Here is a 25,405-nt window from a genome sequence, read left to right as displayed (position 1 = left end):
TGCGCGCTGCGGCTCCGCGAGCTTCCGCCGCGTCAGCGCGAGGGTCGGGGGCTGCGCGCGCCTGTCTACTCTCGCGAGAGTTGGGTGGCTCCGGGCGCCAGGCCACCTGGCGGGGACCGTTCGCCTTCCGCGGGCGCAGCCGAGCCGCCCCGGACTTCTCTTGTTGCTGTTGCGGGACCGTGCCGGGGGTCGTTCTGAGCCCCCGACCCCCCCCGGGGCGTTGCAGCCGCCTGGTCCCCACCGGAGCAGGAGGGGAAGAGGTGGCGGCGTGACCGCCGAGCTGGGCCGGGCCCTGGGCCCACCCTAACCTCCTTGTGGGGAGTTACCCCCTTACCTGCCCCAGGTGCAGCCTGCCCTTGCGCTCAGGTCTGTGACGCCAAAGCCCAGGTGAGGCAGAGGGCTGCGCGGCCTGCTCCGTGCTGGAAACCTGAAGCGCTTCCCACTGGCCGTGAGCGCCCCGGCCTGCTGGACTACTGCCCCGCTGCCCCGCGCTCCCAGACCACCCCGCAGTCCAGCAGGCAAACGGCGAGGGCTTGGCAGAGGCGTCGCATGGGCCCCGGTCCCGCCGAGTGCTGGTGCCTGCAGGTCTCCTGCCCAGCCTGACTGCAGCGTTGCCCTGCTCTGCCCTCATTGCCGTGGTGCCACGTGGCGCACTGACCCCGTGCGGCAGCAGGCCTGGCCGGGACCACTGAGGCCTGAATCCAGCAAGGAAAGTTTTGTTCTGAGCAGTTCTGGAGTAAGCGGTTTCCTTCACATAGGCGGCAGCCTCCTTCCCCCTGGGTTGGGCATCGAGACAGCAGGTGCGAGACGCCTGCAGTGCCCGCTGATGCCCCCTGTCCCCCCGCCCCCCAGCGTCCTCGGGAAGCTGCATAGCCCCCTCCGCTCTGCCCCTCCCAGGCCATCACTTCTGTTTTCATCAAGGTCTTTGTTTTTGGAACACTCCCATGTGCTGCTTGTCCCAGCTCTCTGCTGTTGGTGACTGCACCCGTCTCCTCCCCTGTGGGATTCGGGCAGTGACAGCCGTGCCCACTGCCCCACACACACACAGCCACAGTGCCGTGGTTTGGGTGAGGTGCGTGCCTGCCGTAGGAGGTGCTGCAAAGACCCTTGCTTTTGGGGTACTAGCAGCGAGACGAGGGACAATTCATTGCCCCATGTGTTTTCTCATTTTTAAATAGGAACAAATAATAACATTCCCTGACAAGCGAAGTGTTCAGGACAAGTGCTGGGGGCTATTTTCATTAGCTGCTCTGACTGTACATGCATTTTAATTTCCTGACCCCAACTGATGCCCATCTCCCAGACCCCTGTGTCCTCAGGAAGGCCCTGGGCCAACCTGGTGGGTGCTGAGCCTGGAGTCGGACAGGCCTGAGTGGAAGTCCTGCCTCGCTCACTGCAAGCTGTGTCCTTCTACTCTTGAGGCTCAGTTTCCCCATCTGTGGGGTGAAAGTGGATGGAGTAGAGTGTGGGCCCAGGGCTGCTAGGAGCCTGGTTGACCCTCCAGACCCATGTTTCCCTGTGCAACAGGGGGTGGGCTGTCTCCTACTAATCCCTGAGGGATGCAGCCCACAGGAGAACAAGAACAGGGCACAGGCTTCCCCAGGTCATGAAGTTGGCAGGGAGAAGCAACTAGGCAGTGGGGGGGGAGGGGGCAGGCCTGGGTGCCCAGTGATGAGCATCCCAGCTGGGCTGGTCGGGCCACTTAGAGCCAAGCGTCGCCCAGGAGAACAGGTGTTCGCCAAAGCCATGTGCCGATGGGCAGAGCTACGGCCTCCTGTGCCAGGACGTGTGCCTCCTCGGAGGCACCTGCAAGGCAGGTGCCCCTGGGTGGGTGGTGCCAGGGACAGGGGAGAGCTGCTGGGGTGAGCCTCAGACCTGAAGTGCCCCCTGCCCAGTCCTGCCAAGGGCAGGAGCTGCCTGTTCTCATTCCTGGAGAACAGAGAAAACACTGGAACACAGAGTGGGTGGGGGGGGGTCTTCCTGCACGTTCCTCGGGCTGAGAGGAGCTGGTTCTGGGACGGGCATGGGAGCTGCCCAGGTCAGCACAGGCACCAGGAAGCAAGGCCAGTGACTTGCAGGCGGATGTGTATTAGAGGCGCGCGCCCGATATGGGTATATGTACAGGCGCCGCTCGGGGCAGGGGACCCCAAGTTGAAAAGCCACCGGCTTTTGAAGGTGGTCATTCGAAGTCGAGAGTCCTAGGAGAGGGGACGTAGAGGGACTGCGTGTGGCGGGCACGGCGGGGGCTGCTGTTGAGGACATCCACACTCCTGCGGCTGGCACGGACCACGTCTGCCACGAAGCTGCTGCAGCCGCTGCAGAGGTCCTTCAGGGCACAGCCGCGGGCGTAGATGTGGGGGAACTCTTCCTCCACACCCCGCCACCGCGGCCCCTGCAGGGACCTAGAGGGAGGAGAGCTGACTGAGGCGCCGCGCCCTGTAACCCCCAAGCAACTCTTTCAAATGCCGGTGGCCGCAGCTCAGCTCGGGTCGCAAACAGCGAAGCCATCGGTCAGCGCTGCCCCCACGACCGGCAGAGGAGCCTGGAGGTCACAGGCACCGGCCATCACGGCCTGGACCACCCGCCCGGCACCCTCGGAGGGGGCGGCTGGACACGCTGCCTGCTGGGCCTCCCCTCCCCCAGCCTGCAGCCTTGGGCTTGGCCACCTTCGGCCTGCACCCCACCCTTTCCCAGCCCCTGCTGGGGCCTTCGGGGCCGCCACTGCCCACCGCCCGGGGGTCCCAGCAACCCAGCCCCACGGCCCCCACCAGCCCGCAGAGGCTCACTGGAAGACGTCTTTCCTCTGTGGCACGGTGGCCCTGGCAGACACACCCCGAGGACTCTCGAAGCCCAGCGCGTAGACCGGGATGTGGGCGAACTTCTTGGAGGGCAGCTTCATCTGCAGTGCAGGGCAAGGCAGGCACGGGGCTGCAGCGGGCAGAGGCTGCACAGGGGCCGGGGCCACCTGCCAGCACTAACCCCGGTGGAAGCGCGCTTGCTTCCCACACTCCCACCTGAGCTTTGGCTCAGTTAGACTGCATGTTAGCGCATTTCTCTGCACACACGACCTAGCATGTCCTGACTCAATGAATATTTAATGTTGACGAGGTGGGAGTTTTCCCATTACCAAATGGCAGGAGGGAAAGTAAGGGTTAAAAAAAAAAGTGGTGGTAAAAAAAATCCCTTTTCAACAGATTCCTGTTTCTAAGCTGAGGCATAATGGGGTGGTATCCTTCTAAATGTCATTTATTATCCATTTACTGCTGTCCACACCTGCTGCACAGATATCAGAAATGTTTTCAAAAGCCTCTCCAAGAGTGCTCAAGGAACTTTTAAAGAGTCAGAGGTAGGATTTGCAGAGGGCTTCTTGGCACCAGTCCACCAACGTGGAACATTAAAATCCACCACCGCAGGCTTTAAAAATGCACATGTTCTTGGGCAGTTCAGGAATGGATTCTGCCTGCAGGGAGGAGGTGGATGGGTAGGGGGTTTTGTCCAATCCAAGAGACGCCCGCAGAGCCCCTTGTCCCACCCTTCTGAGTCAGGTGGGCATCCTGCCCAACACCCTCGCCCCAGGGCACAGCCTCACCTTTATGCTACAGGAAGTGCAGACAGCTCTGGAAGGGAAAAAGGGGAAAGCATCTTCAGCTCCGTGAAGAGGCACACAAGGCACAGTCTGTGTCTCTGCGTCCCGGCCTCCTGCCTACCAGAGGACCAGCTGGCACAGGTGCTGGGTCAAACCAACCTTGCCTTGCACTTGATCATTTTACTCCTAAATCTCACTTGTTATTTGACTTGACTCTCCACCCCAAATCTTTTTGCAACTTCCCAGCTTTCTGTTTACAGCACCCAGCCTGGAGTTTTTCTCAACACAAAGTGCCTTCTCAGCCCCAGGACCACAACCAAGATGCTCAGCTTAGAGTAGCCATTAACATTTTCTATTTCCTATGCTGATTTCAGCAGTAAATACCTGCTTGTAAAAATTCAAATATCGCAGAGAATTATAATCTGTACAAGAAGTTCCTCTCCTCTAAACCCATCCTCAGAGATAATCCCTGCTAGAGATAGCGTCAATCCTCCAGGCTTGTCTAAGGATATGTTAACAATAATATACGTAATTTAAAAATTAAAATAGGGTATATCATGCATATTATTTTGTAATGATACATCAGAGGCTCTTAGCACAATGGTACAATTTGTCAAAACTTTTTTTTTTTTAACAATCATATTGTCTTGCATAGAAGTACCATAATTTAATTTGCCATCAACAGTTCCCCAAGTCAATTTCATTTCAGTGTGTTGAGGGAACATATTTTGCATGGCTTGAATCCCTTTGAATTTATTCAGACTTGTTTTATGGCTCAGAGTATATATAAGATTCTACAAAGTTTCCATGTGCTAGGGTAACTTTCCAGAAACCTAAATCATCCGGATGGGTCCCTGAACCAGATAAATCCTGAAACCTAGAGGGCCCAGCCTCTCCAGAACATCAGCTAGTTCCATCTCCCTACCCCATATTAGTGACAGCCCCTTCCAACATGGGAAAGTTAGAATGGCCACAGCCCAAATACCCCTAAAGAGTGGGAGGAAGATCAAAGGTGATGGTGGAGTTATGCAGAAAAGGTAAGGTTTAATAAACATGTATGTTTGCTGAATCAATTACATTGATATTTCTTTTAGTCTCCAGTATCTCAGGGCAGCTAGAAGTGAAAACTAAAATTATGGAATTATAACCCATACCAAATTCTGAAATCTGTTCTACAGCTATTTGTTGTGCTGTGCTTTGAAATTTATTGCTTTTTTTTTTGTATATATGTTATTTTTTCAGGAAAAAAAAAGTGATGATAAAAATATATATATTCCTCCTATGCTCCAGTTGTTCTGGAGCAGCCAGAAGGAAAAAGCTGAGAGGATGGTATGGCAGCCCATGACAAACTCTGGGATCTGTTCTGTGACTACATCTCGAAGTGTGCTTTGGAAACTATTGCTTTTTTCTTTCTTTGCTTTGTATAAATGTTATATTATATAATAAAAATGTTTTTTTAAATGTTCTATATCATTTTTTTCTATCTACAAGTTTTATCAGTTATTGAGAAAAGGATATATAAATCTCTATAATTGTGGGTTTTGCCCCACATATTTTGAATCTGTCATTAAGTACATAAATGTTTAGGATTATTATTTCCTCTTGATGAATTAGCCTCTTTCTCATTATGAAATGAGGTTTTTCTCTGGTAATATTATTTGCTCTGAAATCTACTTTTATGATATTAATCTGTTTATATCTGTTTCCATCCTTTTACATCTATCCTATTTCTGTCTTTACATTTATATAAATTTCTTGTAGGCAACCGATGATGGGGCCTTCCTTTTTTTGCATGGGCAGGCACTGGGAATCAAACCTGGGTCTCTGGCATGGCAGGCAAGAACTCTACCACTGAGCCATCGTGGCCCACCCTCTTACCTTTTTTTTTTATTCAACCTGGCAAACTGCCTTTTAATTAGGTTCTTTAGACCATTTACATTGAATGTGATTATTGACATAGTTAACTTTATGTCTGTTGTCTTGCAATTTGTTTTCTTTTTGACCTGTCCTGCCTTCTTTCGTATTAATTGAATATTTTTCTGATTACATTTTTATCTCCTTTCTCTTATAGCTGTAACTCTTTGCTTTGTCATTTAAAAGTGGTTGCTTTAAGGTTTATAGAATACATCTTTAACTTTTCAAGTCTACTTTCAAGTAATAATACACCACTTCGTGTAGAGTATGAATTACCTTAAAAGATTTTTGCTGGGTGTAGAATTCTAGGTTGACAGACTTTTCTTTGTTCACTACTTTAAAGACGTTGTACCACGGTCTTCTTGCTTGCATTGTTTCTGATGAGAAATCTGTTGTCATCTTTGTCTTTCCTGTGGTTTACATATCTTTATCTGTGGCTGCTTTTAAGAATTTCTCTTTATTACTGGTTTTAATCAGTTTGATTAATATCTGCCCTGGTGTTATTTTCATCATGTCTCTTATGTTTGGGGTTCATTGTGTTTGGGGGTCTCTATCTTTCATCAAATTTGGAATTTTTTTCAGCCATTATTTCCTCAAATATTTTTTATTTTCCATCCATTCTCCATACATATATTAAGCTGTTTGAAGTTAACCCACAGCTCACAAATGTTTTTCTTTTTCTTCTTTTTTTTTAAATTGTTTTCCTCTCAATATTTTTTTTCTTCTGAAGTGTCCTGACATTAACCACTTTTGTTTTTTCATCTTGAACATTGCAGTTGCCAAGTCTAGAGATTTGATTTGTGTCTTCCTTATATCTTCCATGTCTCTAGCTTTTTGAACATATGGGATGCAGTTCAAAAATAACCTCTAATGACCTTCTCTGCTAATTCTAACATTTTTGTCAGTACTTTAAAACTGATTTTTCCCCTTATCATGTGTCATGTTTTCCTGTGTGGCATGCCTGATAATCTTTGACTGGATGCCAGACATTTTATCTTGTTGGATGTTGTTTATTCTTTTTTATACCTATTCTTGAGCTTTGTTCTGGAAAGAATTTGGTCCTTTAATGTCTTCCTTTATTATTTATTTACTTACTTACTTATTTATCTTATTTTTTGGTGCATGATCCAGGAATTGAACCCAAGTCTCCTGTATGGAAGGCAGGCATCCTACCAGTGAACCACTTGTTCCTTTATTTTTGTTAGTCAAGTCCAGAGCTAAGTCTAGGACTTAGAAATCTCTGTAACTGTGGGTTTAGCAATGTTTTCTTGCAGTTCTCATCACCAGCGAGGCAAGACCATCTTGTGCATTTCACTCAGTGACCCATGAATTACAGGGTTTTCCTGAATGTCTCTGGGAACAGACACCATTTCCAGCCTCCTGTGGTGCTGGACACTGTTCCCTTAAACATTTAAGGCAAGGCCAGTAAACTTTTTCTGTAAAGGGTCAGACAATAAATTTTAGTCGTGGCTAAATAAGTAATGAATAATGAATGAGTATCACTATGTTTCAATTAAACTATACACCCAGCAATGTGCCAGGTTTGGCCTGTGGGCCCAGGCTCACCAGCCTCTGCTTTAGGAGCTTATCTTCCCAGCCTTGAGTCATTTCCTTGCACACATGCTCTAACCAGCACTCTGTGGATACTCGCGGGGGTGGGGGTGGGGGTCCTCCTCAAGTCTCGGGAGTTCTCTCGTTGCAGCGCGCCCCTCTCCAGCATACCACCCTGGCCCCCGTCAGTCCCCAGCCATGTCTCCTCAACATGGGGAGCCCAGCAGCTCTGACTGGCCCTTCCTCCCTGTGCCAATGTCTAGAAACTCTCTCCACACAGGAAGCTGGGCAGTCGCGGGGCTCACCTTGGGTGTTTCCCATTTGTTGCCACATGTGCAATGTCTTGGAAAGCCCCGTTTTTCACCTTTGTCTGGTTGTGCTGTGGTGGTTTCAGGTGGAAGGATAACCTGTAGCCCCATCTTGGCTGAAAGCAGAAGTCCCCTATCTATTTAAATTAGTTTCCATTAAATAAAATAAAAATTTCTGTTCCTCAGCTGTACCAGGCACATTTCAGGGACTTAACCACCAGCACATCACAGATTATCCCCATTGCCACGAAAAGTTCTGGGGGCAGCACTAGCCTGGGGGGCTCTGGCCTGCTTCCCGCCATGTCACCACGGCTCACCTCTTGCAGAAGAGACAGGTGGATGGCCAGGAGAACAGCGGAAACTTGGCCCGGCAGCAGCAGCAAATCTGTCAGGAAGGACCTGGTTAGAGTCACGTTTATCCAAAGCTCCCTGTGCCTCATCTGCACCCTTGTCTGCCGTTCCCCCCACCACCACCACCCTGGGGTCCCAGCTGGACCCAGGACCAGCCACCGACCTTCCCCTTCTTCAGGCTGCTGTAGAGCTCCTTGTTCTGCAGGAACTTCTCCATCTCGGCCTTCACCAGCACCCGGCGCACATCCACCACCTCCTCCACGGTCAGCGCGAGGCTCTCCACGGGGTGGCTGAACTCCTGGGAGAGGTGAGGGGCCAGCGCGTACTCAGGAACTCGGGGAGAGCCATCAGGCAGGGCACACCCTGAGGGCCCCCTGCCGAGGGCCCCTACCCGAGTCCAGCTCAGCCAGCAGTCCCCTGAGCCCGCCCCTCATCAGCTCGACCCCACCTGGAGGTGCTCCTGCACCCTTCCCGCCCCCTCCCTAAGTCGTCCACCTGCGCTTCCACGTTCCCAAGTGCTTCCACAGCTGTTCTCACTTGAGCCTCTCAGTGGCCTCAGGACAGCTCACCCCCCGCCAGAGGCCTGCAGGAGCACCGGTGGCTCCCGAGTGTTCAACCTCGTGACCTCATTTAAGGAAGTCACAACAAAGCTCCGGCCACGTGGGGGCCTCAAAGTGTCAGAAGGTGTGTGAGCATCACAATTGCAGGGCAGACAAAATGCGCAGCTGGGGAAACTGGGGGCCAAGAGGGCACATGACCGGGGAGCAGGGGCAGGCCAGAACCGGGATCCCTCATCCAGTCAGGTGCCCCCTCACCCCACCCCACCCCGCCCTCGGGGCGCAGGTGTCCAGGGCCACCATCTGCCTCAGCTCCAGGACCAGGCCAGGCCCTTCCCAGGCTCTGCGGCCGGCATGACACTCCAGGAGGAAGCCGGGAATGGCCGTCCAGGGCCTGCTCTCTAAGACCGGAGCGCGCAGCCCCCTCAGGAGGCTGGATGCAGCCCCAGGCTGGCAGAACGCTCGCCCCGGCCAGGCTGCCCCTCCACCGCCCAATCGCACTCACCAGCCACAGTGGCCCCGCCTCCGGCCTCTCCTCGGCCGCACCCAGGGCGCTGTGGGGGGGGGAGCTGGGGCCAGGCCCGGCCTGGACACGCACCGGGAAGGAACCTGAAGGCAGACCCGGAGGCCCCATCAGCACCGCCGCAGGGCCCCATCTCTCCCCGTGGTCAGCTCAGAGGCATGGCAGGCAGCCCGGGGCAGTCAGCAGCAATTCACCCGTGGCCAGAGGCAGAAACCCCAAGGCTGAGGAGAGGCCGCGGGTGCCTGGGCCATGTTGTGGGAAGGCCTGAGGCGCGTTCCCTCGCCCACTGCCACCGAGAGAAGACCCTCTGGGGCAGAGCACCGGCCCGCAGAACTGGCGCTTCCTCCTCCTTCCAGGGAGAGGCGTCCAGGGGTCTGGACTGTTCTTTAAACGTCCTGCCAGCTGAGGCTGAGGAGCAGGAAGGAGGAGAGGGAGGGGGAGACGGAGGGGAGGGGTAGGGGAGGGGACGGGGGAGGGGAGGGGAGGGGAGGGGAGAGGAGGAGAGGGGGGAGATGGAGGGGGAGGGGAGAGGGGGAGGGGAAGGGGAGGGACAGGGCTCGTGCCTTGCTCCTGGCTGAGGCTCCAGGTGTGCACACTGCCCACCCGCGGCCGGGCCAGCAGCTCCTCGGCTCCTGGGGGCTCGGCAGGCGGCTGCAGACTGGGGGCCGCGTCGCTGTGGAGCAGGGCGAGGTCGTGCTCTGAGAAGGAGCGGTCCCGCTTGAGCGCCGCCTGCCCACATGGGGACTCTTCCTCCTGTGGAGAGTCAGACCTCTTTGCCCGCTGGGCTCCAAGCGGCCCCGCGCCCGGGTCCCATCCCCTCGCGCCTGGCCGGCCACCTCCTGCGCAGGCGAGAGCCTCGACGGCTAAGGCCTTCTCTGAGCCTAACGAAAAGTTCTCAAGAGGGCAGGCTTGGTGTGGGTGGAAGCTGCCCCAGTCATTGCCGGGACCCGGGGCCCAGGAGCAGCAGGTGCGACGCGAGGTGGCAAGGGCGGGCGGGGACGCGTGGCTTTCCCATGGCTGGGGTGGGGGCGTGGCGGGGAGGGGGTAGCGTAGCCTCCCGGCAGGAGGAGATGATGCCAGCCTTTCTGGCTGGAGACCACAGCCTGGCGCCCGGGGACACTGTGAGCTTCCAAGGCCCGGCCAGGCTGCAGCCCCCGCTGGCCCGTAGCCCGCGGTCTGGGCAGTGCAGGCCCTGCACTGACCTCGGCCCCTGCTGCCGCGCCCCGCTCCTGGCTTCCTGTCCCTCCCCGGCCTCCTTCGGAGCCTCAGCGCGCTCACCTCCGACGCGTTCATCTCCTCCATCTCGGCCAAGGTGGGTGCCTTCAGCAGGACCCGGGGCCGCGGCCGCTGGGAACCGCCCCGGGCATCCGCGAGGGACAGGCTGAGGCAGGAAGTGGACGAGGCGTCCCCTGAACAGGCGTGGAGAATGCAGGGCAGGGAGCCGAACCCTGGGGGGTCAGTGAGGGGGAGGGGGTGCAGAGCTGAATGCTGCAGGGGAGCGGGAGAGGAAGTGTAAACCCTATCCCCCCATAAAGACTGAGCCAAGAGCTTCAGGTACATCATTTGCTTAACACCCCCATAAAGAAGATGTGGGAGAAGAGGGGAGGGGTGGGGGAGGGGAGGGGGAGAAGAAGGGAAGGGGAGCGGGGAGGGGGGAGGGGACGGGAAGGGGGAGGGGGGAGGAACAGCACCCCCTCACCTCGAGTGCCCCAGCAGGAGCTCCCCACGGGCCGCAGCTTGCGCTCCTGTTTGATTTCCTCCAGGATCTTCTCGTGGAGGGTCCTCTGCCTCTGAGGCAGGGGGCGGAGCCTCCTCTCGGAGACCTGCAAGGATAGCGGTCATTCTGCATTGGGGGGCCCAGACCGCGATCTGGGGGGCTGTCTGAGCTGCAGAGGCCCACAGGAGCCCCACATACGGGCAGGCAACTGGAGGAGGAGGCCCCAGCCCTGGGGCTCCTGCACAGGAGAAGCTGAGGCACCTGCTGGGCGGGCCGCACCTGCCTGAGCGGGGGCCGCGAGCGGATGAAGTCCAGGATGAGCTCGTGGGCGTCCTTCTTCACCCTGGGCGGGATGTCGCCGTCGATCTGGGAGAGCCGGGGAGGAGCCGAGGCTGAGGCCAGCCGCGGGCAGGGGAGCTCGCGGCTCTGAGCTCCAACTGCACCCCTCACAGCCACGGCGTGGCCGGCACTGACCAACAGCACCCACCTTCTTAGGGCGATGCCTGGCACCTGGCCAGGCCTGCATCTTTCCAGTGCCGTGTCCCAGGGCCCCGCCCCATCAGGGCCCCGCCCCATCAGGGCCCCGCCCCATCAGGGCCCCGCCCCATCAGGGCCCCGCCCCATCAGGGCCCCGCCCCATCAGGGCCCCGCCCCATCAGGGCCCCGCCCCTCCACCGAGCTCCGCCCCTCCACCAGCCTCCTCCTCTTCCAGGGCCCGCTCCTCCACAAGGCCCCGCCCCTCGACAGGCATCCCCGCCCCTCGACAGGCATCCCCGCCCCTGGACAGGCATCCGCACCCCGGGCTCACCATGACCTTGCGCAGCTTGTAGTTCCGCGCGCGGATGTCCTGCATAAGCATCTCGAAGGGCGTGAGCTGGTACTCGGTGGGCAGGGGGTTGAACTCCTGCTCCTGCACCTTCTTGAGCTTCACGCCGTGGCGGAGCTCCCGCATGAGCTGCACCCAGAGCCGGGCCTGGCCCGAGGGGAGAAAGCGGCCTTAGGCGCGGGCCTGGCCCCCAACCCCCCACCCCTGGGCGCTGAGCCGGCGGGGTGTGTGCGAGCTGGGGGGGCGCGGGGGCGGCTGTGCTTGCGCTGCGGCCTGATCAGCAGGGCCGGCCGGACTTACCCAGTCCGTGTGTCCTAGGTGGTCAAGCTCCGCCAGGGGCTTCTCTGCCTGAGGCTCGTCCTCCCGGAGCTTCTGTAGCATCTAGAAGCGCAGGTGGGGGGAGCGCCGGAGCGGGGTGCCACACAAGTCCACGTTAATGGGGGGAGTGGGGGAAGACACGCAGGGCCTCGTTAGTGGAGGGGAATGGAGGGAGCACACGGACAGGCAGGAGGACCTGGGATCAGTCCCACGTTTATACTCCGTACCCCTGGGAATGCTTGCACAGATGAAGGCCCAAAAACTGTCGGCTGTCATAGGCTGAGCACTTGGGGATAGCTGTTGGACTGGCTGCCCTGATTGCCTGGGACCTCTGCCTGCTCTGGCCACTGCACCCCACCCACCCCGGCAGGACCGGTTCCCCCTGCTTTCACCCAGGCCACCTGCCGGTCTGCTCTGGGAAGCTATCAGCCCCAACAGATTGTAAAAATAGTCCCCGAGTGTGCCAGGTCAGTCCCGTGGGCAGAGGTGCCCAAGGTGGTTACCACCCTTCCTGGGGTGCCTGTGCTTCCGCCCTACACGCCAGGCCACGCCAACTCACCAGGCCTCCTGCCACCCACTCCCCAAATGGCCCCCTGCTTGGGGTCTAGAGCCCTTTTCTGCTGAACAAAGGACCCATTGTCTGGGTAAGAAACTGACCTGGAGAGCAAAGACTGACAGTGGGGTGAGGTGACAGGACCATGAGGGCACCTCGAAACTGCTCCCAAGAGGTGGGGTGGAGTTCAGGGTAGGGTGGGGCTCAGGGGGGCACACCAGGGAGGGTGGCCAGGAGACCCATCACTCTCCTTGGTACAGATGAGTGCTAAGTGGCTCAAAGAACTTCGTCCTGTGCCACGGGCCAGACCCCATTAGTCTAGGGGGCCATCCCTGAGCTGCCCAGGACCCCTTTTTGGTTAGAGGAAGAGAAAGACGCAACCCCACAGAGGGTCAGGGTGGGATCAGAGAATTTCAAAGCGCATTCTGCTATGCCGCCAGCCAACGCCCCTCATCTCCTCGAGGTCTCCCGGCCCCCCCCCACCCCGGCCCCCTCACCTCCTTGGCCTCCCGCACCCGGGCGAGGAAGGCCCGCAGCTCCAGCGTCTCCAGGAAGAGCGCGCGGCACACGGCCTGGTAGTGGGCGTGCGCGCCACGGGGGTCACTGAGGCGGGCGGCGCACAGCTGCATGGCCTGCGCAAAGGTGCGCACGGCGCGGGGGGCGCCCTCGGCCGCCTCCTCCTCCTCGGGGCCCCCGTAGCCCTCGTCGGCCCCGCCGCCGCCGTCATCGTCGTCGTTGTTGGCCATCAGGTCCACGAGCCGCTCCAGCTGCGGGCTGAGCTCACGCTCCTCGCTCTCGTCCAGGCCCCAGTCCAGCGCTCGGTAGATGGCAAAGCCCAGAGACTGCACCACCTGCGGGGGCCCGTGTCCCAACGCTGAGCCGACGGTTTCTCTGGGACTCGCACCCCCACCCCCGTGTTTAACTGAGAGAAACAGAAACCAGGCCAATGCGTGCAGGCCCGGCCCACGCACGGGTGAGTAGGGAGCACGGCGAGGAGGGGAGTGGCCCCACGTCCGCCCAACGCAGAAGCTGCGGGACAGGTGGGGACCCGGCCTGTGGGAAGCCGTGAGCCTGACTGTAGGGCACTCGTTGGTGGAGACATTCACTGAACTGCACCTAGTATGCGCGGTTCCCCTATGCACACCTCAAAGAAGTTGACTTTAAAAGCAGAGGACTGGCGGGCCGCGGTGGCTCAGCGGGCAAAGTGCTTGCCTGCTATGCCGGAGGACCTCGGTTCGATTCCCGGCCCCAGCCCATGTAACGAAAAACGGAGAAACAAAATACAATAAAACAAGAAAATGTTTAAAAAATGTTTCCCTTTCTTCCTCTCTTCCTTCCTTCTATCCTTCCTTCCTTCTCTCTGTAGATTGTCCACGAGGTGTTGGAATAACTGCTCAATTATAAGTAAGAAATGTTTGGCACAATGTTCAACATAAAAAACGACATGCTCTCACTTAAATATTTACACATGTATGTTACTTTTCAGTATATGTAAATGTTTTTAAAAACTTTGAAAAACGAGGCCCAGTTAGGGAGGACGGGGGTGGGGGGCTGGGGGGGGGTGCCTGGGTAGAGAGAGGCGGCTGCTGGGGGGCACACAGGAGCCTCCACGGGGAGTGTCTGAAACCCTGCGGGAGGCGGGGCCCAGGGCTCCGGGCAGCACCCACCGCTTCTGGGGCACAGCACTTCAGGTTGTTTCGCTTTTTGCTCTTTTTCATTACAGTAAATTATATGTAACTTAACATTTACCATTTTTAAGCACACGATTCGGTGGCACTCGGCACATTGGCCATGTCGTGCCGCCGCCACCACGGTTCAAGAGGTCAGTCCCCACCTGGGTGACCTCTTGTCCTCTTTCTTTCTCTATGAATTTGCTTATTCTGGGTATTTCTTATGCATGAAAGGACCCCATACGTGCTGTCACACAGCAGCTCTTCACAGTTCACCCACCTTGCAGCACTGCCACCTCACGCCTTTTTACGGCCAAATGACATTCTGTGGTGGACACCCCACGTTCTCTTCACCCACTCATCTGCTCACGGACACTCAGGTGGTTTCCACCATCTGGCTGCTGTGATGAGGGCAGTGGAGGCAGCACCCAGGCTCAATCCCTTTGGGTGCGGCCAGGAGAGTCACCAGGCCATATGCTACTTTTAGGTTGAACTTCTGCAGCACTGACAAGCGGCATTTTGCTTTGTACTTTAAAGGCTTTCACTTTTTCCCCTTTTTTGCCAACAGCTCTGCGTTGTGTCGGGCCCAACCCTGTGCCCTGCGCTCAGGCCCTTTCTCTGGACCTTGCAACACCCCCCTGCCCCCACGAGAAGACCCTGTTTTCTGGGTGAGCAGCGGAGGCACCGAGTGGCCAGGCCTGTGGCCATGCACCTTGGGATGCAGGCTCACCCACTGGTGCTCCCGGCCAGGTGCCGGCTGCACCCATCATGCCCCAGCCCTGAGCCTGCAAGGGCCTGGGAGGGTCAGCCTCTCGGCTCTGGGGGCAGTGCCGCCCTCTTCCCTCTGCTGTGAGGGGAGGGTCCTCACCCAGCTCCAAGACATGCCCAGAATCGGGGTCCACCCTGGAGGGCACGGCCGCCAACGCCAGTAGGCCCGAAAGGTTGCAGCAGGCCAGGCCGGGCCAGTTTCCAGGGCTGGGGGTCTCTGGCAGGTGCCCTCCATGGCCCTCTGACATGAGGTGGATGGGGCCTGGGAGGGGACAGCTCACTCTGTATTTCCCTGAGGAAACTGCACTGGTGAGAGCCACAGCTGGCACAAATTCCAGTGAATTCTTTCTGGTCACAGAAGCAGGGGCTGAGCTCCTTCAGCCTTGTGTCCCCATGGATCCCCTGACCCTGTCCTTCCCACGAGATCATGCAGCAGGGGGCGGTGGAGGAGGAAAGGGCTTGGGGCGGTACCGTCCTGGAGGTGAGGGCTGCCCCCAAAGCCGCTTAGCTGACCGTTGCTAAGGGCCCTGCCTGGGCTGCCAGAAGCTCGCCTGGAAGGCAGAGGCCACTTGCTTTCCCACGAGGAGAAACCTGGGTGGCAGCTCTGCCCCAGCCTCCGGGCCCTGGGACAGCAGGAGGGGGAGGGAGGAGCTGGGGTGGGCTGGGGTGGCAGGGGCTTGGGGAGCCTCTGCAGAGCAGGTGCAGCTCAGGGAGCCCAGGGCGAGAGCCTACACGGAGAATCACCTGCCATCTCTCCTGGGGTGACTGCCCCAGATAACTCAGAAGTGTTTGTTCAGTGTTAACAGCAGGCCTCCTCTGGAAAGGCTTGGGGGTGGGGATGGCACTGCCCCTTTACAGGGGGGACATGTCCAGCTGGCTTCACAGTCCATGAGCTTCCTGAGAGACTTGGAGAACACAACTGGGCTTTGGACAAATGGATCACCTGGAATATTATGCAGCAGTAGAGAAAGAGCCCTTCCCTCCCTGGGCCCCCCTTTCCCACTGTAGAAGTACCTGGGCTTCCGAGCTGGTGGGCAGTGTCTCCATGGTCGCAGGTTCTGCAAGACAGGAGGGGAAGGAGGGGGGTCAAGGCATATACCCGTGGGACACGGCCACCCCCTCTGTCCCCTCCCTTCCACATGCCCTGAGGGACATACAGCAGCTCCCCAAAGTATCCACAAGAGCACCAGAAGGCTGATAAGGGACAACCCAGCCTGCAGGGGTCTATCTATCTGTGCAGGACGCCTGGACCCCCCAGAGGCAGTCACACCTCTGGGGGGGGGTGGTGGCGAGAGTAAAGAAGGAGTACAAAGCAGGTGAGAGTCAAGGGAGGGAGCTCCATAGCTGTGTTCCAGGGTCACAGCAGTCAGAGAGCAGGCCGGAGGGGCACAGCTGGGGGCTCAGCCTGCACCGCTGCCCACAGAGCGTGGGGTCTTACAACCCGTGGGCTGTGGGGAACATGGAAACCCTGGAAGATGCCACACTGGGCAAGAAGCTGTAAACAGCATGGCACCTGGATGTGAATTTCAGCCACTTTAATTCCTTTCTGGAACAGAGTGGAACAGAGACGAACCTGAACCTCAGGTGGTCTGCTTAGTGAAACCTGCCCCCTCGGCAAATAGCTCCAAAAGGCACCCAGGGTCCAGGGAGATTGCCAAAAGGGAAGGGACGTGAGCTGCGCTGGCTCATGACAAGAGAGGCTGCCCAGCGCCCTCCTCGCCTGTGCGGGGTTGAGGCAGAGGGAAGGCAGGAATCCGGGCAGAGGCCCAGGACACCTCCCTGGCTGTGATGGTCAATTTGACCTCTAAAACAGCTGTGCCAACATTAAACATTCATAAATCAAACAGTACTTTATGTTGCAAAGACCTGGGGAGTCTTGGGGGGGTCTGTCGTGGCCATGCAACCCTTGCCCGGGGTCCGAGGCTGGTGCAGCTGCCAGAGGGCCACCCTCCCCGTCCCTCAATGCTGCGGCCCAGGACCAGGTCCTTCGGCACCTGGGGAGACTCCTCCGTGCAGGAGGGCCGGGGAGCCGTTCCTGCTGCTTCTGTGCAAAGCAACGAGCGGGGGCGGAATCTGAGGAGCCGCAAGGCTCCTGCAGAAGGACTGTCCAGTGGGAAGAGGCCTCTGCAGCCCCCGCGCAAGCCGCCACCCGGAGCCAAGGGAAATGGGGCCAGGACGGGGGTCACCTGTGCTGTGGCAGGCAGCAGGTGCAGGGGCAGCACGGGGGCTGATTGGGGTGCACACAAGTCCACCAAAGCTGGGCGGGGCATCCGAGCAGGGGATAGGGCGGCCATCGGGAAAGCGCAGGGCCCTCAGGCCGTTCTGGAGTGGGGTGGGGGGACGGGGAGAGGGCCGGGGCAGCACCCGGGGCCAGCTGTGGAGATGCCCCCTGTGGGAGACTCCACGCCGGGCCTGGGGCGGGCGTCTGGGGTGGGCAGGAGGCTCTCAGCAGCACCGTTTGCTGTCCACGGATTTGGAAGTACATGAAGGTGCCGAGCAGAAAGGGAATGTGCGTGTGTGTGCCCATGTGTGCGTATGCGCCTGTGTGTCTATGTGCCCGTGTGTGCGCCTGTGTGACCATATGTGCCTGTGTGCGTGTGCCCATGTGTGCGTATGCACCTGTGTGTATGTCTGTGTGCCTGTGTGCGTGTGCCCATGTGTGCGTATGCACCTGTGTGCGTGTGTGCCCATGTGTGCATATGCGCTTGTATATGTGTGCCTGTGCACATGGGCCCACCTGTGTATGTGCTTGTATGTGTGTGGGCGTATGTGTACGTGTGCCCACCTACACGTGTACACATGCATGCCCATCTGCACGTGTGTACACACACGTGCCCATCTGTGCGTGTGCATGTATGTGTGTGTGCCCGTGCACGAGGCTGGCGGCCTGGACACATGTGAACATGTGCGGAATTGGGAGCCACCCGCCATGGGGCTCTGAGTGAGTCCCCGCCGCTGTGGGCTGTGGCTACTCACGCGTTACCTGCAAACCTCAAGCGTGTCTGGCTGTCGGGAAATGAGGGTCAGAACCAACAGAAAGGGCCATGGGGCCGCCCCGGCCTCAGCAGGTCCAAGCCCCGGGAAGTGGCAGCCGGTCAGGCAGGCAGGGCCTGCGGGCACCCCTGAGCCAGGGCAGGGCCGGGCACCCCAGAGACTGCTGCTCCCACCCTCCTGGCCCAGGGAGTCCCGACTGCGGGGGGCGGGGGGCCCGACCGCGAGGGGCCCCTCCTGCTGAGCCTCGTGGGGTGCAGAGACCCCGAGTCCTCGGCCACCTGGGGAGATGGCCTCGAACCCGCACAGCTGGATCCTGCCCTCAGGGGCCTGGCGGGAACCTGGGCCACCCCATTCTCACTTGCCCACGCAGACGCATTGTGTGCGGCCCCTGCCCCCCAGAGATGCCCCGTAAACCAGGCTTGACAGTGGGCGCCTCCGGCTGTCGGAAACCCGAGTGGGCGCAGGGGCCTTTAGGGTGGATGGGGGGGGCCAAAGAGAGAGTCAGAGAAAAGGGATGCAAGGAAGACTCGGGGTGTTGCTGCAGGCCCCTCCGGGAGCCTGGCAAAGTGGGAGTGGTCCCCACGCCCCTGCTAACCCGCCCCTGCCCGGCCACCATGGCCAGGCCCTGGGGAGACGAGGCGCCTAGACCCCCAGGCTGCAGGGTGAGGGGCAGCTGGAGGCGGATGCCCTCCCCAAGAATCCCAGGCACCCCCAAAGGGTCAGTGGAGCAGCTGAGGGTGAGGCAGGTGCCTGGCTGCCCCCCACCCCAGCCCCTGTCCTGAGACGTGGCACAGCCCGCTGCCTCTGCACACACACATGCACGCAAACACACACACACACGCACACACGCACACACACAAAACCAGGGACAGCAGGGCCTCTGGCCTTCTGGCCTGAGTCCCCCCAGCCTCATGCCACTTAGGACAGGGAGCGGGGCCTCCTCACCTCCACACCTCCACTTTCTTCCCCCATGCAGGGGGCTGTGACAGGGCTCCATCATGGCAAGAACAAATGAATGGGTCTCAGGCCACCTAATGGCCCCCAGCCAGCACCCCACAAATGCCAGTTGTGGTCGCTCTGAATGGAAAAGCAAGTCCGCTTGTAGCTGGGTGACCTGCTCCCCTGCAGACGTAGCCGTCCTGGGGTGACCCTATGGGGGTGACACAGCAGGGGGCACGGGACAGGGTGACTTGGGGCAGCCAGGAGGAGAGCAGCCAGCGAGAGTGGAATCGTCTGCTGCCAGATGCCTGGGGGATGTCACTCTCCTTTGGAGGCAGAAAGTCACCTGCCTCTGGGAGGCCTGTGACGTCCTCACTGGACACCACCCACCTACAGGCACAGCTCTGCCAAGAGCCCCTTAACAAGTACAGGCAGGGGGCGCAAGGCATGCCAGGCCACCCAAGGGCAAGCTGGCCACCTCGGGCGTGTGGGCCAGCCGGACACAGCAGGGGCTTCAACAGGCGAGTGACTCACCAGAGCGCCACCACTGTCACCTGGGAGGCAGGGGAGAGGACAGCCCCTGGCACCCAGGGTGCCTGGTCACTTCCTGCCTCAATAAATAAAAGTGACCCTGTCCCATCACAAGGTTTTAATAGCCTCCTAAAAATAGCCTCAGATGTTAACACATTTTCCACTTTTCCCAAAAAAAAGAGAAACTTCCTAGCAGCTTGTAAAACCGTCTTCAGAGCAGAGATGAGGAAGTCCATTCTGGTCAATTTTCCCCTCTTGGCTGGGAAAGAGGAAGAAGCATCGCCATTCATATGCTTAGATAACATTATTCATCCTTCAAACAACAGTTTAGCTAGTCTTATTAGTGAATTTTTAGAAGTTAATTTAAACATCTGCCTAGAGCTGTCGGGGCTTTGTAAGGGAGCAGAGGCACTGAGAGCCTCTCAACATATTGAGAAATTCAGAGTCAAAAAGCGAAACTTAGATGCGAACAAATAAAATCTGGACATTTTCCTGACTGCCATTTATAGGACTATGCATGTTCTGGTGAATTTGTTTAGCCCTCAGGCCCTGGGGAAACGTGGGGGACCTGCCCTTGTGGAGATGGTTGGTCTCAAGTTTCAGCTGATACGAAAAGCTCAAAAAGGACGGAAGAGAAAGTTCAGGCTAATAATCTTTCTCCACCTTTCAGGAGGCAGTAAGTCATGAACCCCAAACGCCGTTATGACACCTGTTTAGAGCAGTAACCAAAACTCCTAGGGTACGCCACTCTATTGTGTGACACTGAACCCTGGCCTGGATTCCAAGCCAAGCCCGAGGGTGGCGGCAGGTCACCTGGCAGGAAGTGCTGGGGCCGCCACCCTCCCAGGGAAACAGGGAGGTGTGCAGACCCGGGGATACCTGCCCTTGGGGGCGCTTCTCTCCAGCTTTAGGGAGCATTGATGAGACACAGGAGCTACAAGGGGCCCTGGGTTCTAACCCACTGCTGTGGTCAGCAGCAAACCACTAAGCTGTCCTGTGCCTCGGTTTCCGCATCTTTAACAGGGAAGCCTCCCTATGAGTTGACCCCCATTGCAGTGCTATGAGCCAGGTCCTTTATCTCAGGGGTGGGGAGAGGCAGGAAGAGAAGACAGCTTCAGGACGAACGCACATATGCCAACAAGCTCTGAGCGCGTGGGCTCGAGTGTCCCAGGGAGGCCATGCTGGTGCATCCTGCTCTCGCTCAGCCTTTCCAGACAGCATGGCCCAGTGCTCAAGAGCACGAGCTCTGAATCCAAAGTCTGCCACTTTCTGTGTGATTTTCACAAGTCTTTCAAGCCCTCTGAGCCTCAGTTTACCCAACTATAAAATGGGAGGAATGCCATCTACATGCTACTTAGTATTTTCACTTGTCAAATGTGTTGGTACTTTTGGTGCACAATACAGCCACTCACAGGTGTAAGAGAGCAGGGTGTGAGGGAGTGGGGAGTGGGAGGGGGAGGGAGCTTAAGGAGAAACAGTGGAGAGCCTCAGACAGGGGCACAGAAGAATCCCGACTGCAAAGCTAACCCACTGCTATGGTTGCCTCTGCCCTGGTCCCCCGCACCCCCCTGAAGCCTGCAGTGAGGGGTTCTGCAAATGTGCAGACCTCCCCCAGCAACCACACAGCCTTTGTGCTCCCTGACAGGATTTCAACTTTTGGGGCAATAGCCTCATATGCCCTATACATGCACTCCAGTTCTTCAGTGAAGAAAATAACTTTTTAAAGAGAAAGGGTTAAAAAAAAAAATCAAACAATTCCAAACAAATTTGAAACAACTTTCAAGGGATTCACTGTTGGTTCTTGTCAATGGTGCAGAGCAGGAAAACCAAGCAGGTGGAGCTCGCGCCCTACACCTCTCTTCTCCCACCCCCTCCGCCTTGGAAAAAGGCACAAAGAAGACATTTCTGGTTCCTGCTCTAGGTTTCTGGGCCCTGCAGCACGTCCAGTGCCAACAACGGCTGCTGAGTGAGCAGAAAGTGTCCCACGCCCACAGCCCCCAGCTGCACCGCTGGACAGCCCCCCAAAGCTGGAGGAACCAGCCCTGCCCGGGGAGGACTGAGGGTGGGAGAAGCAGAGCCCCTGGTTTTCCTGAAGGTCCTCAGCAACCGAGCCCAGGCTCCTCTCCCCTGAAGAAAAGTGCGCACAGGCTGGTAGCCAGGAGCAGCTGGTCCAGGTGGGGCGAGGGGAGGGGGGACGGCGCGGGGGGGGGGGGGGACGGCGCGGAGTGGGGGGAGTGGAGGCGCGGAGCGGGGGGAGGGGAGGGGAGGGCGCGGAGCTGGGGGACAGGGCTTCCGGGTGAAGCAGAGGGCGAGATGGCGGGAAGGGGCCGGGTCGAGCCGAGGCGGCGGAGGGGAGCCCCGGCGGGATGCCCTTGCCTTCCCCGGCGGACGCCCGCCCGCACCCCTGGCCTGCCCCCCGCGGCCGCAGCCCCCGGCCCCCTCACCGGGCTCCCGCCGCGCGCCGACCGAGCCGTCCCCGCGCAGGACCAGGTCCGCGGTGTGGCGGAGGCGCTGGCGGCCCGGCGCGCCCCGCAGCCCGCGGCAGCCCTGGAAGCACACGGCCCAGGCCTGCTCCTCGTTCAGCGGCTGCTCGTAGGCCGTCAGCACCTCCTCCAGGGACAGCTCCCACGGCGGCTGCCGCTCCGCGCCTCCCGCGCCCCCCGCGGCCCCCGCGTGCCCCGCGCCGCCGGAGCTGCCCGCCCGGGCCATGGCCGCCCCATCATCGCCGCGGGCGCGCCGGGCCGGTCTCCATCACGGCGGCGCCGGGGCGGCCCACGCAGCCCGCGGAGGCGGGTCCCCGCAGCTGTGTCATCCTCGGGCCGCCCCGCCCCGCGCCGCGCCCAGGTGAGGAGGTGAGGGCGGGGCCGGCGGGGGGCGAGGGTCGGGGTGGGGCGGGGCCGGAGGGCGGGGCGTGAAGCCGGGGGCGGGAGTCCTGGAGCGAGGGCTGAGCGGGGGGCGGGGCCGGGAACCGGGCGGCTTCCCCGGAGGACGCCCCCCCCGCGGCGTCCAGGCTCGGCCCCCACTGCAGTGGCGCGGAGGGCAAGGAGGGCCGTGACTCCCCCAGGCACACGACACTCAGGTTTCTAAGTAGCAAAGGCCTCAGCCGCCCCTGGCGACCCAGGTGACCTCAGTGGTTATTCTAGGGAGGGGCCATCCCTAGAATGGAGAAGTGACCCCTCTGGCGAGGGAGGCATCTGAGCAGACTCCACCCCTCCCAGTCTCCAGCTGCGCCCTGCCCGGGTGCTGGGAGGCGCCTCCAGCGTGGCGGTGCTGGTGGCAGGTCCCGACCCACCCCTACAACCTGGCAGGAGGCGGCTGGAAGGGTTAGGGCTGCTGCGGACTCGACCAGCTTTAAAGGTCCTTGATAATTTTGAGGAGCTGAGTGTGGAACCGCGGCCACAAGGCAGTTTCACCTCATCTGAAGGGGGCTTGGGGTCCCCTAGGGTCCCCTCCGGGCGGTCCCATCTGGCTGTTGGTTTCAAGCAGGAGTTGGAAGAAAGATGAACACAGAGCAAGTGGGATGGTCAGAGCCCAGGTGAGCAGGGCCACAGGTGCCCTCACCCTGCCGGGGTGGGGCGGTTGGGAGGCAAAGGCCCCGAGGCCAGTCCTCCTTCCTAACCTTCGCCCACCTGCCCCCGGCTGTCTGCAGAGGGAACTCAGAAAGGTCTGCCTCAAAGGCCACCGCAGAGTGTCAAGGAGTCGATGGCCCCTGCCTCGGCAGGGCCAGGTGTGAGCTCCTGGGGGCGGCTCCCGCCTTGGGGGGCGTCTCAGAGGGGCCTGCCTGGGCTGGTAGCTGCTCTGAGAGTTTGTGGGACTAAAGCTCCCCTTTGAGAGGGTGTCGCCACCAGTTCCCCAGGCCCGGGGCCCCCAGCCCAGCAGCCCCTCATGGTGAGTGGACGGAAGACAGCAATTACCCAGGTCAGGCACCTGACTGGGCTCCGGCCGTGGGTGTGTGTCTCCCCCTTCGGGAAGGGCCTCTGCTTTCTTTACTGATGGCGAGACGTAGGCTCAGTGGACCCAGTGGTCCTTGGGGGCCACCTGGGCAAGGGAAAAATGACACTTTTTGACCTGGCATACGTCGTTTTTTTCAGCGATCTCAGTGCGTTTCCGAGGTATCAGCCAGCAAGATACTCAACACAAAGTTTTTACCAAACATTAAAAACATTGTTCCTACTTATCTGTTGATAAATATGATGGTGGGTTTCCTGTGTGAGTGTGGCCAGGTGATGGCCCAGGTGTGTGCTCAGGCGAGCTCCGGCCTGACGTGGCCGCAAGGACATTTCCCCTCAGGCGGAAGACCCTGGGCTGTAAATCACCGGTGAGCGGCTGTGCCTGTGGCTGAGCACATCTGCCGTCCCTCGGGCATGTCTCCCACGATGAGATGGGCCCATCCGTTGAAGGCTTAAAGGGGGAGGAGAGACCCCTTCATGGCTTCTCCGGCTGGCAGGCCCCGTGGAGCTCGTGAGACCCTTCCCCCGAGCCTCCAGGCCCTGCCCCGCGGGCTCCCACTCGTCCGCCCCCGGGCTGCTGGAGACACTGTGATTAATCGCATATTTACAGGGCTCTCCTATAGGTTCTCTTTCTCTAGGGAACCCAGACTAATGCAGTAACTGAAGGTTTATTTCCCTAAACCTGCCCACATGAGGGCTGAAGCATCTGCCAGTCCTCTGGATGCTGGAAGAAACCATAACTACTTTTTCTCCTTCTCATCATTTTTCATACCCTTCCCCAAAAGTACCAGATATGACATAGAAATGGCCTAAGGCAGGATTCCTACCCGTGACAGTGGGTGAGCATGACAAAGCCAAAACTCAGAGCCGAAGAGCGAGTCCTCACCACCAAGCCGAGGCTCTGAGCCCTCGGTGTAGCAAAGGGGACAGGACCAGTTCCAGCCACTTGTCACTGCGGTAAAGCCAGCCACCTTGTTCTGCAAGGCCATGGACAGCCCATCTTTTTTATTGAAAGTCCACTTCATATTCTAAATCAGACTGAGGGCTCTGTTGTCAGAAAGTTGCTCTTACTGGGCACGCACTTCAATCCACGAGCAATGCCAGTTTTCTACGTGTGAGCAAAGCCAACGGTGCCCGCAGAGTCAACGAGATATTATTCTGCCATAATTTGAATGTGTCACTGGTATTTCAGAAATGAACCCATCGCTGTACTTCCGCTATTGGAGGCTCACTTGAGAAGGAGGCTAGAAGTCAATCTATCAATTATTAACTCGGCCTGGAAGTTTGGATCAGGGCTATTTACATGATATGGAATGACCTGCAGCTACCCCTGAAGAGCCTGTCCCTTATACTGCATTTCCAGGAGATTGGGAAATCCCAGCAAGGAGGCGGGCACACTGTGACTACCAGCTGCTGTGCTTGGGAACAGACCAGAGACATTTGGCACAAGGATTAATCAGCTATGCCTTGGTTTTGGAGAATTGCTTTATCCAGTTATCACGCTAGCAAAGATGCCTCAAAATATTCATCATTATCCTCCCAAAATGTCCATTCACGCTTATCCTGTGCCCGCATTGACACCTGGGGAAGGGACAGCCAGCCGCTCAAAGGGGCCCCCACCCGGGGGTCAGCCTGGGCAGCTGGGCCAGGGCCTGGGGGGCCACGACAGGAGGCAGAGCCGAGACCCTGGCAGGCCCCCGGGGACGCTGGCTGGTGGGCTGCAATGCACATTGGGCGACATCTACCCCCAGGGGCAGGGGTCCAGGGCCCAAGGCCAGATGAGAGAGGACTGAGGTCTGGGGGCAAAGGTCAGAGTGCGGTAGGCACATGGCAACTCGGTTTAAGATCAAAGGCCAGCTGAGCTCAGAGGCACCTTGGAACCCCACTGAGCTTCTTCCTCGGGTGCAGGGGCTCAGGCGCCCTAATTCCACTTCGCAGGAGAAGCAGGCCGGGGCCTCCCGGGGGACCCGCTCCAAGCGACGCGCCTCCTGTTACCGCACAGGGGCCCCTGAATGTGCCCTTTGTCGAGGGCCCAGGGGTGGGAGGGCCCGTGAGGGAGCTGAGGGAGGCTCACTGTGGCGGGGCGGGGTCCGAGAGGAAAAGTTGAAATCCTAGAGGATATGGTTTTGTGCGTTTGGTTTATTTTGGGTTAATGGCAAAGGCCACGAATCCTGGGGGATGCCAGAGAGAGCGGGGCTGTGTGTGACCCCGAGAGGCCTGTGGGAAGCTGGGGGTGGGGCGTGGGCATGGCAGCGGGGGTGTGTGTGGGGATCACCCTCACCCAGGCCGGGTCAGAGGCTGAGAAAATAGGCAAGGGCACCATTCGCTCCCTTTGAGGAACTTCAAGGC

General features: G+C 58.7%; 1 protein-coding gene across 1 annotated transcript; it reads right to left on the bottom strand.

The window, feature by feature from the left end:
• Positions 1 to 1,958: 1,958 nt before the first annotated feature.
• On the bottom strand, positions 1,959 to 21,867 carry SPIRE2 (spire type actin nucleation factor 2). Its single transcript, XM_077133336.1, has 15 exons — positions 21,551 to 21,867; positions 15,657 to 15,700; positions 12,702 to 13,055; positions 11,634 to 11,714; positions 11,316 to 11,480; positions 10,787 to 10,873; positions 10,490 to 10,613; positions 10,069 to 10,238; positions 9,354 to 9,543; positions 8,773 to 8,876; positions 7,874 to 8,008; positions 7,677 to 7,744; positions 3,590 to 3,617; positions 2,787 to 2,899; positions 1,959 to 2,402 (listed from the first exon to the last, which is right to left on the bottom strand). The coding sequence occupies exons 1-15, from the start codon at positions 21,813 to 21,815 to the stop codon at positions 2,180 to 2,182; spliced, it is 2,151 nt and encodes a 716-aa protein (XP_076989451.1). The 5' UTR covers positions 21,816 to 21,867; the 3' UTR covers positions 1,959 to 2,179.
• Between the last annotated feature and the right edge of the window lie 3,538 nt (positions 21,868 to 25,405).

This window comes from Tamandua tetradactyla, chromosome 16 (assembly GCF_023851605.1).
Source record: "Tamandua tetradactyla isolate mTamTet1 chromosome 16, mTamTet1.pri, whole genome shotgun sequence".
Lineage (NCBI taxonomy): Eukaryota > Metazoa > Chordata > Mammalia > Pilosa > Myrmecophagidae > Tamandua > Tamandua tetradactyla.
Note: the sequence above shows the minus strand (reverse complement) of the source record. Positions and strands in the feature narration are given on the sequence as shown.